The sequence below is a fragment of the Chrysemys picta genome, chromosome 2 (genome assembly GCF_011386835.1).
Source record: "Chrysemys picta bellii isolate R12L10 chromosome 2, ASM1138683v2, whole genome shotgun sequence".
NCBI classification, from domain to species: Eukaryota; Metazoa; Chordata; order Testudines; family Emydidae; genus Chrysemys; species Chrysemys picta.
The window spans coordinates 129,345,565-129,360,302 of NC_088792.1; the positions used below are offsets into that span (position 1 = coordinate 129,345,565).

Sequence of the window (14,738 nt, forward strand, 5' to 3'; positions counted from 1 at the left end):
TAGGGCAGTGGTCCGGAAAAGGATGCCATGAGCTGGTGAGCGACACGGGTCCACACGCCAACCAAGAGCAAGATGATGGATGGGACACCACCAGGAGAGGGTGTTCCACTGGACTGAGCTAATTTCCAGAGACAACCAGCAGGAGGCGCCAGGTGGTGAGTCCCTACGCCATTACAGTCTGTATTTGGCACTATTGTGACTGCTATTGAAATACAATGTCCAGGTCTGGTGTCTTCAATTCAAGAAGGAGAGGGTTGGAGAATTGGAGAAGATTCAGAGGAGATCCAGGAGAATGAGTAAAAATTGGGAAACGCTTTACAGTGAAAGACGCAAAGAGCAGAATCTGTGTAATTTAACAAAGACGTTTAAGGAGTCACTTGGTTACTGTCTATAAATACTTACATGGGGAAAAGAAATTTGACATTGGAGAGCTCTTCAGTCTAGCAGATAAAGATCCAGTGGCTGGAAGTTGAAGATTCAGATTTGAAATAAGGCACAAATTTTTAACATTGAGGGTAATTGACTATTGGAATAATCTTCCAAAGGTTGTGGTGGATTGTCTGTCACTGGCAATTTTAAAATCAGAATTGGCTGTTTTTTCTAGAAGATATTCTCTAGTACAAACAGGAATTAATTCAGGGAAATGCTATAGTCTTCGTTATGCAGGAGGTCAGATTAGGAGCAGCTCTACACTTAAAATGCTGCAGCGGCACAGTTGCATCAGTGTGTATTTACACCAGCCAGTGTAATTAATCCACCTCCAGCAGAGGCAATAGCATGTTAACGGGAGAAGTTTTCCCGTCAACATAGTGCTGTCTAAACCAGAGGTTAGGTTGGTATTAGATGTGTGGATTTTTCACACCCCTGAGCAACATATTTATAACAATGTAAGTTTATAGTGTGGACGTGGCCTAGAGATGACCACAGTAGTTCCTTCTGGCCTTATAATCTATGAGTCAGTGAAGGAGGTTTTGGAACAAACTGATAAACTAAACAGGAATAATAATGAGGAGGTGCTACAAGGACTCCTCGTTGTTTTTGCTGATACAGTCTAACACGGCTACCACTCTGTAAACAGGAATAAGTCACCAGGATCAGATGGTATTCGCCCAAGAGTTCTGAAGGAACGCATATGTGAAATTGCAAAACTAATAACTGTAATGTGTCATTTAAATCAGCTTCTGTACCAAATGACTGGAGAATAGCTAATGTGATGCCAGTTTTTAAAAAGGCTCCACAGGTGATCCCAGCAATTACAGCCGGTAAGCCTGACTTCAGTACCGAGCAAACTGGTAGAAACTATAATAAAGAACAAAATTGTCAGACCTAGATGAACATAATTTGTTAGGGAAGAGTCAACATGGTTTTTGTAAAGGGAAATCATGCCTCACCAATGTACTAGAATTCTTTGAGGGGGGTTAACAAGGTCCCTCACCAAAGGCTCTTAGGCAAAGTAAGCTGTCGTGGGATAAGAGGGAAGGTTCTCTCATGGATTGATAACTGGTTAAAAGATAGACAACAAAGGATAGGAATAAATGGTCAGCTCTCAGAATGGAGAGAGGTAAATAGTGGTGTCCCCCAGGGGTCTGTTCAGGCCCCAGTCCTATTCAATATATTCATAAATGATCTGGAAAAAGAGATAAACAGTGATGTGGCAAAATTTGCAGATGATACAAAATTGCTCTAGATAGTTAAGTCCCAGGCAGATTGCGGAGAGCTACAAAAAGATCTCTCAAAACTGGGTGATTGGGCAAAATGGCAAATTAATTTCAAATTTGATAAATACAAAGTAATGCACACTGGAAAACATAATCCGAACTATACATAGCTAATTTAGACCCTAGAGGTGGCAGATCCCTGTTCTTATCCCTTTGTCCCCTGAGGTGGAGAGGGGGATGTGACTCAAGGACATCTTGATGTCAAATGAGAGAGGGCACAGTGGTACATAAGGGTTACAGAGATCCCTTGGGTAAGGCATCTATCTTCAGTGATCTTAAACTCAAAAAGGAAGCTTACAAGAAGTGGAAATTTGGACAGATGACTAGGGAGGAGTATAAAATATTGCTAGAGCATGCAGGGGTGTAATCAGGAAGGCCAAGGCACAATTGAAGTTGCAGCTAGCAAGGAATGTGAAGGGTAACAAGAAGGGTTTCTACAGGTATGTTAGTAACAAGAAGAAGGTCAGGGAGGGTGTGGAACCCTTACTGAATGGGGAACGCAACACAGTGACAGATGATGTGGAAAAAGTTGAAGTATTCAATGCTTTTTTTACCTTGGTCTTCACAGACAAGGTCAGCTCCCAGACTGCTGCATTGGGCAATACAGCATGGAGAGGAGGTGAGCAGCCCTCAGTGGTGAAAGACCAGGTTAAGGACTATTTAGAAAAGCTGGACATGCACAAGTCCATGGGTCCAGATCTAATGCGTCCAAGGGTGCTGAGGGAGTTGGCTGATGTGATTGCAGAGCCATTGGCCATTATCTTTGAAAACTCGTGGCAATTGGGGGAGGTCCCGGACAATTGGAAAAAGGCAAATATAGTGCCCATCTTTAAAAAGGGGAAGAAAGAGAACATGGGGAACTACAGAAAGAGAACCTGGGAGTCAGCCTTACTTCACTCCCTGGCAAAATCATGGAGCAGGTCCTCAAGGAATCCATTTTGAAGCACTTGGAGGAGAGGAAGGTGATCAGGAACAGTCAACATGGATTCACCGAGGGCAAGTCATGCCTGACCAACTTGATTGCTTTCTATGATGAGATAACTGACTCTGTGGATAGGGGAAAGCAGTGGATGTGATATATCTTGACTTTAGCAAAGCTTTTGATACGGTCTTCCCACAGTATTCTTGCCAACAAGTTAAAGTATGGATTGGATGAATGGACTATAAGGTGGATAGAAAGCTGGCTAGATTGTCGGGCTCAATGGGTAGTGATCAACGGCTCCATGTCTAGTTGGCAGCCAGTATCAAGCAGAATGCCCCAGGGGTCGGTCCTGGGGCCAGTTTTGTTTAACATCTTTATTAATGAACTGGATGATGGGATGGATTGCACCCTCAGCAAGTTCACAGATGACACTAAGCTGCGGGGAGAGGTAGATACAATGGAAGGTAGGGATAGGGTCCAGAGTGATCAAGACAAATTGGAGGATTGGGCCAAAAGAAATCTGCTGAGGTTCATCAAGGACAAGTGCAGAGTTCGGCACTTAGGAAGGAAGAATCCCTTGCACCTCTACAGGCTAGGGATCGACTGGCTAAGCAGCAGTTCTACAGAAAAGGACCTGGGGATTAGAGGATGAGAAGCTGGATGTGAGTCAGCAGTGTGCCCCTGTTGCCAAGAAGGCAAATGGCATATTAGTAGTAGTAGGAGCATTGCCAGCAGATCGAAGGAAGCACTGTAATGGGTTACCTAGGGAGGTGATGGAATTTCCATCCTTAGAGGTTTTTAAGGCCCGGCTTGACAAAGCCTTGGCTGAGATGATTTAGTTGGTGTTGGTCCTTCTTTGAGCAGGGGATTGGATTAGATGACCTCCTGAGGTCTCTTCCAACCCTACTCTTCTATGATTCTATCTACTAATCCACCAAAGAGTGCCATGTAAGGACTCTAATAAAAGCCTGTATCACACTGGTTATCATAATCATTTTGAGATGTCTGTATGGGTAATATGTGTAGTTATGTATATGTACTAAAATTTATGTTCTTTACGTCTGTGAGTTAAGGCAGGTCACTGATTAAGTATTCTATGGTTCACAATGGATGGCCCTTCACAGTCTGAGCAAAATGCTAACTGATTGTGGAGGTTGCGGGGGGAAAAAGAGGAACAGCATGGGTTATGTTAAAGGATAAGACGATGAACTTTTTAAGCTGTATCTGGGTGCAGATGAATCTCCAATTATTCCTTCAGTGTGTGAGGACAAGCCGCCAGTGGGCTTTAATGTCTGAGGCTTCTCAGCCAAATTGGTTAAAAACACTGGGAAAAATACTTGAGGTAAGCTATTTTGTAGGAGATAGGTGAATGCCTTGTTAGTTAAGTTTAGGCTCTAGAAAGCATATTTTTTTATATATAACCATTTATTTCTTATTTTCTATCATTTCAATGTCTATTCTTTGCTGTTAAATAAGCTCTCTTATAGTGGCCCAATCAGATAGGCAAGCTTTGAGCACGCTTGCCAGATAGGCAAGTTAGGTGGAGAAACCCCTATTTTCCACTGGTTCATACATTGCTCTGGAGCTTCAGCGTCTGGATGCTTGGTGTGGGGCTGCAGTGTTTTTGTTCAGAGGCAGAAACATAGGCACCTAGGGAACTTTTACTGAAAGAATTTAGTCGCTGAGAGAATTTAGGCATCTACAGGATTTGGGGATAGCTGAGTGGGGGCTTTGTGAATTCCAGTTGGGCCTGATTCTGATTTTTAGGCACCTCAGACCTTTTGTGAATCTGGCCTCTAGGGCTGCAGTGCTCCGGAAGAGGGAGTCTGACTTTAAACAAGGAAAAGAAAGGGGTAGGGGAAAGCTGAACTGTATTCATTTGGTGGAATGAGAAGGTCTGAGTAGAGCACCCATAGGGACACTATTATAAGCATAAGAGAAGGTTAGTCACCCTGTGCAGTAACTGAGATTCTTCAAGATGTGTCCCCCTATGGGAGCTCTGCTACTCGCCCTCCTCCCTTCTCTGCCTCAGAGTCTATGTTTGAACTCCAAAGCAGAGGGAACTGAGGGCAGATAGACTGCACAGCGCTATATAGATGCCTCTCATGGCATGAGACAGGAAGGAGTGTATGTGCGGACAGCAGGCATTGCTACCGAAGTTCTCTGATCCCATCTACAATGGAACACACCCAGGGGGACACATCTGAAAGAGCCTCAGTTACTGTACTGGGTGAGTAACCTTCTCTTCGCTTGAGCAGTGTCCTCACAGGGCAGTTAGCATGCATCATTTTAGATTACCTGTTGCATCTTAAATCAGATCTGTCTCTCAACTCACTGAGGACCCACTTAGCAGCGATCTCAGTGTTTCATCCCCCGATTCAAGGGAAGTCAGTATTTTCCAACTCCATGGTAGTTAGATTTTTGAAAGGTATTATCAGTGTCTTTCCACGTGTAAAAAGTAGTTCCCCTCTCAGACCTTAACATGTGCTTGCTGCCCTTGTGGGACCCCCATTTGAGTCCCTAGCATCACATTCTCTTTCCCTCCTTTGCCAAAAGACAGCCTTTCTTATTGCTATAACATCAGCTAGAGGGAATTTAGGGAGGTTGGCGTGAGTGCTGGAAGCTCCCCCAGCACCCAGACCTTGGCCCTGCCCCCTGCTCGGCCTCCTCCCCCAAAGTCACACCCTAGCTTGGCCCCCTCCCCCAAGGCCTCACCATCACCGCTTGCTCCTCTCCTCAACGGAGGAGAGGAGTGAGCGATGGCAGCAGTTGTGGGGGGCCTCAGTGAAGGGGGGCTTGGAGGAGAGGAGCAACTCAGTGAGCGATGGGGCCTTAGGGGAAGGGGTGGAGCGGGGACAAGAAGGGGCCAACCAAGGGCGAGCCTTGGGGGAAAGAGGCAGGGCTGGAAGAGGAGCAGTGTGGGTGGGGCCATGGGGGAAGAGTGGAGCGGGGCCTTGAGGCGGAATGCAGGTGAGGCTACAGCCCAGGCATCCGCACTCTCAAATGTGGTGGGTCGTCAGGATGCCTCCAAAGGGAGGTGCGCCACATCCTGTTTGGGGAGGCATAGCATACCCTGGCCTATTAAACCCACCACCCATGGCGGCACTGCCCGTAATTAGTCTCAGGAGGGACCACAACTAGGTGTAGGATACTATAGAATTCTCTGACTTCAGTGCACTGGGTGTGCACACCTGAATGGAATACACATCTGCACCTACATCTTGAAGAACAATAGTTATAGTATAGTTAAGCAACCATTTTTTCTGCTCACACAGAGCTCATTCTGGATTGATGCCTAACTATACACAAAGGCCTGGATCCACACAGGCACTTAGTTGTTGCAATGTTCAGTATCATGGCAGCTAACTTTTAGGTGCCTACGAAATCACAGGAACACCACTGTGATCTACAAAATCTGAATTAAGTGCCTAGGCTCACTATACAATGAGTGGGGGGGAGGGAAAGGTGCCTTGCAACATGATCCACAAAAGACAGAACAGTAGGCCCAAGCTAGCCAATGGGAGATGCTGATGAGAGGGGTGTGTGCTAAACTATGCCCTCTGAGATAGGCATCTATCTCTGTTTAGCAATCCATGAAAGGTAACCTGCCACCCGGAATTAGGTGCCTGAATCATTTCTTGTGTGAATAAGTTGCCTGCCTGCCTCACTCCATGCTCACCTTATAACTTTTAGCCTGGTGGTTAGAGCACTCATCTAGGGTTAAGACACCCCCCCCCCCCCCACTCAAGGGGAAGAAAGGATTTGAACATGGGGTCTCTCACTTTTTAGGAGGGTGTTCTTGCCACTGAGCTATGGGATAATCTGATGTGAGTGCTTGTTGAAACTGTTCCAATGTGCATAAATACTTATAAGTCATATATAGAAAGAGTGACTGGAGTCCAGTAGTTAGGGCATTCATGCGAGATGTGAGACCCATGGTCCAGTCCCCAGTCCTGCTGCTCTTATCACTCTTTCATTATTTATCCACAGCTTCAACAGGAGATACTGAGGGAGTCCCACATTAAACTGGTGATTAGAGTACTCTCTTGGGAGACCCATGTTCAAATCCTTTCCCCCTCTGCGGCAGAGGGAGGAATTTAATGTGTAGAGTCAAGCACAGGAGTTTATTACGCATAGCACTGGTGGAGTGTCACTTTGCTTATTCGGCTCAGAGACATTGCAAAACAATTAGTTACAATAGATTATATATGGTGCTCATTGGGCAGAGAGAAGCGACAGGGATGGGTTTTCCCAAACCCCTGGATAGGTTCTAACAGCAAGACAAGATGAGCACAATAAGCCAATGGTATAAAAGATTACATAATGGTTCCACCCATGGCCCAAATTAACATATTGCTGACACACAGGTAATTACCCCCAAACTATGTCTATTGAAGTGTATAGGTTAAATCCTAATTTTGGGGTCCAGGGGAATGAGGTAGCAGCTCTCTCGGTTGACCAACAGGTACATTCCTAGAGACTTAAAGCAAAAAGCAGTAATTAGTACTTAACAATTTCACAAGTTTACCCTTGCATTTCTGTGGGCTAGGACTGGCATACATCTGTGGGTGTCATAACTCATGTTAATCATATTAGGCCTCTCCCCAAACCTTGTCTAGGATCTGAGGGGTATTGTACCACTATCTCCTCCCTGCATGAGGCCTTTCTCGGCGCTTCATGTGTCTATAACTCACAATAAGGACGCCCAATTACATTTGGAGTTATGCTGACTCTGCTCACTGACTTGAAACACACAAGGTTATCTGTTTACCCCAGCTTCCTTTGAGCTATGTATTGTTATCTATTACCCAGCCCCCATAGCCCAAGCCAAGCTCTGGACTCCGGGCCTATATTGAAAAGTTCTTAGCAGAAACTGTAGTTAAGATCTTACATCCATAGCTAATGGATTCTGACCCTTCACCTACTGTCATAAACAGATAGTTAAGAGTTAATGCCTCTTTTACCTGTAAAGGGTTAAGAAGTTCACCTAGCCTAGCTGACACCTGACCAGAGGAACCAATGGGGGGTTAAGATTTTTTTCAAAAGGAAGGAGGGAAGTTTCCTTTGTTTAGTTTCAGTTTAAGTTTTGACCAGAGTGGGAAAGCTCCAGAACTCAGCCTCTTATCAAATAGTGAGTATTAGTGAAAGAAATAAACATAAACCTATTAACTTGTCTTCGGCATTAGGGAATAATCAAATTGGGTATTTTTTGTGTAACTAAGTTTTTGCCCAGGGGAGCATCCTCTGTGTTTTGAATCTGTTGTCTGTGAAATCCGCTTGTATGCTATCTCCCAGAGTTTCTTTTACCTTTCTTTTCTTTAATGAAAAAAAAAAGGGCTTTTAAAGAACCTGATTGATTTTTTCCTTGTGTTAAGATCCAGGGGGATTGGATCTGGACTCACCGGGAATTGGTGGGGGGGGAAAGAAGAGGGGATGGTTAAATTCTCCTTGTGTTAAGATCCAAGGGTTTGGATCGGTGTTCACCAGGAAATTGGTGAAGTCTCTCAAGGCTACTCAGGGAAAGGAGTTAGAACTTGGGAGTGGTGGCAGCAAAACCAGATCTAAACTGGTAATTCAGTTTAGGGGTTCACATGCAGGTCCCCATATCTGTACTCTAAAGTCCAGAATGGGGGGTGAAACCTATGACACCTACTAATCTAGAGAACTCTGCCTCCATATGGGCTCATGCAGCCTTTGCAGTTTACTCAAAAGCTTGCCATCCAAGCTGGACAGCAGTCTCAGCACTCAATCTCTGTAGCAGAATTTTTAGAAGTACCGTATTTTCCGGTGTATAAGACAACTGGGCGTATAAGACGACCCCCAACTTTTCCAGTTAAAATATAGAATTTGGGATATACTCGCCGTATAAGACTACCCCTCTTCCAACGCACACCAAAAAAAAAATTAAAAAAACATCAGATTTGATTTCAATATGGTAATTTTAATTCAAATGCTTATGACATACAGGTACTTAGCAGGAAAACTGTCACTTATAATCATAAGGCTGTTTGTCATCAAACATGTAAACATAAAACAGTGCAAGTGGATTAAACTTTTCCTAATTCACTCTAAAGCTGAAAGGAAGGATAAGACAATAAACCCATGGGAGCTGCCATGCTGTTTGTTTTCTAAGCTGTCAACCAAACTGGAACTGATGATGATAGGAGGAAGATAACAAACAAGAGAGAGAGAGCAAGTGCCGGGCAAGTCCCTGGCGAGTTAGCAACGCCCATCATAACTGCAAGCTACGGTATTTTTACAGGTTTTGCTGGCGTGACAGTTTCCCTTTAAAAGCCTTCAAAATCCTCCTGTTCATCATCTGATATCATAAGTACATCAATGACATCTTGTGATACATTTGTAAGGCAGTCATCGTATGGATCGAATTCCGTATCAGATGGTGTGGTCTCAGCTTCGGCTTCCTCTTCATCTTGCCACAAGTAGTCGTCCTCCATACCATCTAATGAATTTGATATGCCACACTTCTTGAAAGACTTGATTACTGTTTCTGCATCAATATCATTCCAGGCTTTTATGACAAACTTGCACAAAACATCCAACTGTGGCGCACGCATGTTTCCTCCTTTTGTGAATGACTTTTCGCCGCTAACCATCCATTCATTCCACTGTTCTTGAATGCGATCTTTAAATGGCTTGTTTAGGCACACATCCAGTGGCTGTACCAACGATGTCAATCCTGCAGGAATAACTGCCGCATCTGTGTTTAGTCTTGCAAGCATTTGCTTGGTGCTGGGAGTTAAATGAGCCCTGAACATATCCCACACCAGTAGACTACATTTTTGAATAAGTCCACCTGGTCGCCTGCTCCATACATTATCAAGCCATAGCTTTACCCCTTCTTCATCCATCCAGCCTTTTTCATTCACATGTACAAAACAACCAACAGGGAACTTGAATTTCGGCATTGTTTTTCTTTTAAAAATAATCATTGGTCTGTTTGGCGCCATCAGCTGTGCATCCTAGTACCACTGTAAAACTGGACTTCTCATGTCCTCTTGTTTTAATTAAAATTGTTTTTTCACCTTTTTGATGGACAGTTTTATTTCCAACCATATCAAAATTCATTGGAGTTTCATCCATATTTCCAATACTACTTAACGCATAGCCATGTTTAGTGCGCTGTTGTATTACGTATCGATGGAAACTATTTACTTTGCTATCAAGATCTGCAGGTAATTTTGGGGCAATTTTCATCTTTTGCCTCAGTACCATATTATGCCTTCCCATGAATCTAGTACACCAGGATACAGTGGCCTTAAATCTGTTGCTGTGATCTGGGTTAGATTTGGCCCACTGAAGTGCAAACAAATGTATTTTATTTCGTGTCACTACATAACCGTTTTGGCGATGCTCATTCACCATGTCTGCTACATGTTTTTCGAGTTCTGGCCAATGTGGAGTGCCTCTTCTTAATGCACACTTACCCCTTGGCATACTCTTTAATGCTTTTTCATTTGCTTTCCAGTCCCGAACCATCTTTTCTGTTACTCCATATTGTCTTGCAGCAGCACAGTTATTATGTTCCATGGCAAAGTTTACAACTTTAAGTTTGAAACTGGCTTCATATTTCTTTCTTCTTGCTGGTGGAGCCATGATGGGGTTTTGACTGTTGGACATTTGTATACTGTACTGTATGTACTGGTGCTATACTGTATGAACAGGTACAGATACTGGTGCTGTACTGTATGTGGTACCCAGTATACAACAACCAGCCAATCACGGCAAGCGATGTACCTTACCGGCGATTGGCTGGTTGTTGTATACAAAGCCTGCTTGGATTGGTCAGCTCTCCCTGCCTGCCCAGCCCTCCCTGTCTCCAAGACTATCAGAGCGGTAGCGCAAACACGCCTCTTTCACCCGTCTGGCCCGCCCTTGTATCCTATTACCTCCTTCTCTGCCTCTCAGATCTCGCACATGCACGCCTGCGCCGCTTCACTGCAGTCCTCAGGAGCGAGATCTGAGAGGCAGAGAAGGAGGTACGGTAATAGGATACAAGGGCGGGCCAGACGGGTGAAAGAGGCGTGTTTTTCTGGGCACAGCGCCGCTCTTTTTTTCCATACCCCGGGCGTCCCGGACGCCTGCAGCTTGCTCCGCCCTTCACTTACACCTTCCCAGTGAGGCGCCCCCTCACCTCGTCATCGGGCGGGGATGCGGCCGCGGCCGTTTTTGAGCTCCCCCCACCATATGCGGCGACCGCAGATTCTCCAGTCCGGCTCGGAAGTTTCAGCACCCGCCCTATAAGACGACACCCGGCGTATAAGACGACCCCCGACTTTTGAGAAGATTTTCCTGGGTTAAAAAGTAGTCTTATACGCCAGAAAATACAGTAGGTGTTCCTGTTTTAGGCCCTGATTCTACAAACCTGCACATACTTAAGTTTACTCATATGAGAGGTCTCATTGAAGTCAAGGAAATGTGGGAATGTCTAATATTAACAAGGTACAAGCTGTATCTGTGGAAAATACTGAGACAACCTGATGCAAGCACAGTACAGACAATGGGGCTATTCACATGCACAAAATTAGAAGTGCATAAATATTTCCAGAATTAGGGGCTTTATGGATGTACATTTCTGTGCTGGGCCTGCATCAGGTTCTGCAGTGCTTACTCCTTTGTAACAACTAAAATGATGAATTTGCTGTGGAAAGTTCAGGAACACATCCAGTGAAAGAAGGTTAAAGCATGCTTTTTTTGACAGTGATCAATGTGGATTAATTTCTTTTTGAAAAGTTAGTTTATTTGACCAGTTCAGTTTCACAGTATGGGTGTGAGAACATATGCATATATTAAAAGTATAATTTAAATCTGGGGTAGTGATAAGAATAAAGCCTTCTGTCCTTGTCTTCATAGCCCCCAATCCTGCAACTGGTTCTTTGTAAATTATGGCCCCAATCCTACAATGTCACCAGAACTGCTTGATGGAATTACAGGTTCATGTAGAGTTAGATACATTACTTCTTATATTTTAGGGTTATTTGTTTGTATAAACCATAGTTTGTTCTATTAAAACAGGTGTTTTCAGTCCAGTATTTTAATATTACTTTGACTCTTTTTCTTTAGGTTTTGCAGGATGGCTGAGTGGCATGACAATTAATATCTATTCTGATCACATTCTCAGAAATCTGAGAAAACCAGGGGAAACGGGCTACAAAATACCAAGAGGTGAGTAAAAAGTTAAAGAACTTAAAATTCCAAAGGAATGTCTCAAAACTTGGTTCTGTTGTATTTAAAGGACATAAATTGCGCAGGGACATAACAAATATCAAGACCAGGAAACCAATGGGAAGAGGATTTTCAAGTGTATTTCCTGAAACAAGAAATTGGCTTTATTACTCAAAACGAAGGGAAACTGTCTGACTACACTGCAAACACTCTGCCTATCTCTGTGTAATTGCCTGAGAGCAGAAGGCTGCTTTTGTAGAATCTAGTGACTAGTCATGACCCAAGGCCTGTTAATATTTGTTGCTCTGCAGTTTTTTTGAGATATTCCACTTCTGCACTGCTTTCTCACAGTTCTTGTTAATGTGTTAATTCTCAGGAGAGTGAATAAACAAGCCTTTCCACTGAATTTTGCAACCATCTTGCAATCTCTTCTTTGGCAGTCATTCTTCTTATTTTAATTTTGAGATTGCCCTCTAACACTGACAGTTGTGAATAAAAGCACCCACCCAAGACTTGATTGCAGGCTTGCTGTGAAACGATCAACATATAAAGGTTTTGCGAAACAAGTGAGAGGTTAGTTGCTGCACAGGTAGAAGGACGCTGTTTTTAAAAATGTATTTACCTAAATAAAATCAACAACTTTAAACCAAAATGTGGTGTAAGAATTTTCATGTCAAATGTGTAAGTACTGTGCTTGGCATCCACTGTACTTTTCTGATCCTGTTTCATTTTTATTACTTAAAGAAAACAGTTTTAAAACTTTGTCCCTAATTTTTGCCTCCCTTAAATTGAACAGCATTTGCTCATCTGAGTACTCTTACTGATTACAGTGGAACTATCTGAGTCAGTGCTCTTCTAAATGAATAAGGGTGCTAAAATCCTTTGATTTATTTTACTTATAATTCCCAGTAGTGAAGAGTTGACTTTAGGCTCATACAGTTGTGAAATACAATTTAGGACTCTTTAATACCTTGTCTCTTTCACTAGGTGCCAGAGTTAAAACAGTAAAGTTTTACTCCTGAGATTCTTTTGTTCCTGTTTCCTAGTGAGGCTTTTTTTAACCAAACTTTAAGCAAACTAATTCTGTGGTTTAAGTGGGTAAAATACTTAGGACTAAACTGTCATTCAGAAGAGTAAAATTGTGGAGAGTTTGGCACTAAATTTCTAAGAAAAACAAGGAGTCCGGTGGCACCTTAAAGACTAACAGATTTATTTGGGCATAAGCTTTCGTGGGTAAAAAAAACCTCACTTCAGATGCATCTGATTAAATTGTGGATACAAACTAACACGGCTATCCCCGATACTTAATTTCTAAGGTGCCACTAGGTTACAGAAATTAAACTTTGTATTAATCTGACTAAATGACCCTTTGAAAACAGTATGGTATTATTCAAAAAGGCTATCATTTATAAATAGAAATATCACACTTCTGAGTTCTCATAAATTCTGGCTCTCACATATATTTCAAAACTTGGAAGCAGTTAGTTGAATGTGTACTTGTGGGGCTCTGTGACCAGATTGGCCATTGCTTTACAGGCATTTGTCGAGGATTTCTACTAGGCTTTGTGCCAAATTTTCAAGCATAGGTACTAGCAACATGAGAGAATTCATGAGAGAGTGACATCTGCATGTGAATAAAGGTGTACTGTTAGGTGAATTGTACATGCAAACACTGGAAACCATACACATTTTGCTACTTTTTTTCTAATGATTACATTGTAACAAGCTGGTAAATTATTACAGGTGTTTTGAAATCATTGATCAGTCTTGTATATCTATATTCCTATTTTCAGAAATGTCAGTAGGCTTTTCATTCAGTCATAAGAGCCTACTGTACCAGCATAATTGATGTCTAGAGTACTCTGTATTATGTGTTGCACCATTATGAATGTAGATATGCTTGTTAACCTTAGAGGGAAAAATTAGAGCTGTTTTCTGCTCTTATTACTACTGGGAGTAGTCTCACTAACTTAAGTGGACGCAAGACTGGGCCCCTATAGCACACACAAATATGAATAATTCAACCATTTTAGAATTTTCTACATACAAAGACTTTTTTGTGGATGAACAGTCAGCTTTTTTCAGTGTAAAATAATAATGTATGTAGGCACAAAAGTGCCTACTGAAACCAGTTAACTTATTTTGTCCACACTTTAGTAATTTAAGAAAATTGTCTGAAAGTTGAGATTTCAGAACTGCTTAGCCCAAAAGAAACTCATAGTAGAAACCTTGCAAAGAAGTAATTCTTTCACCACAAATGGGATTAATAAAGGAAATTTAGCCAGCCCTTCCTGACGGAACTGTTAGTACAATTACAGGTACCATTGCAACTTTCCTTGCATAAAGTAATAATAATGTGGTGTTCTTTAGGTGGATTGTTTGAATATGTAACTGGAGCCAACTTTTTTGGAGAGATTCTTGAATGGTTTGGATTTGCTCTTGCCAGCTGCACTATTGAAAGTGCTGCTTTTGCCTTATGCACACTTTTCATCCTAGGTTCCAGGGCACACCAACATCATCAGTAAGTTTTTGAAATTTTAAAATTTCAATCTCCTCCTCTTCACTTTTCCTCTAAATAATCTGCTATTGAATCTCAAATTCTAGAGTGTAAAAATATTTCTAGAACATAAAGATAAGGGGTTTTTATATGTAGCCATACAAAAATGTTGACTCCAAAGTATTTTTTCTTTTGATAAATTTACGTTTGGATTACTTAAAGCATTTTTAAATAAAATAATTTATACTAATCTCATGGGGCTTTTTAAGAAATGGCAGAGGGAGAATATCATGTAAAAAAAAAGGGGGGGGAGGGCATTTCCTGAGCAGGTATAAATTGGCATAACTCAGGTGAATTAAGTCACTAGATGAGGATCCTGCCCAATGTTACTTAGAACACTTTCCTGGAACCTAAGGAA

General features: G+C 42.5%; 1 protein-coding gene across 5 annotated transcripts in view; it reads left to right on the forward strand.

Moving 5' to 3' along the window:
* SRD5A1 (steroid 5 alpha-reductase 1) overlaps window positions 1–14,738 on the forward strand; it is a 58,331-nt gene that overhangs the window by 21,914 nt on the left and 21,679 nt on the right. For 3 of the 5 annotated variants that reach the window (XM_024109626.3, XM_065584197.1, XM_024109624.3), the window contains one exon: window positions 11,722–11,823. In XM_024109626.3, the coding sequence (XP_023965394.1) occupies window positions 11,722–11,823 (102 nt within the window). Of the gene's footprint in view, window positions 1–11,721; window positions 11,824–14,193; window positions 14,345–14,738 lie in introns of all 5 variants that reach the window. The other 2 variants (XM_024109623.3, XM_008172999.4) reach the window with 1 other exon arrangement.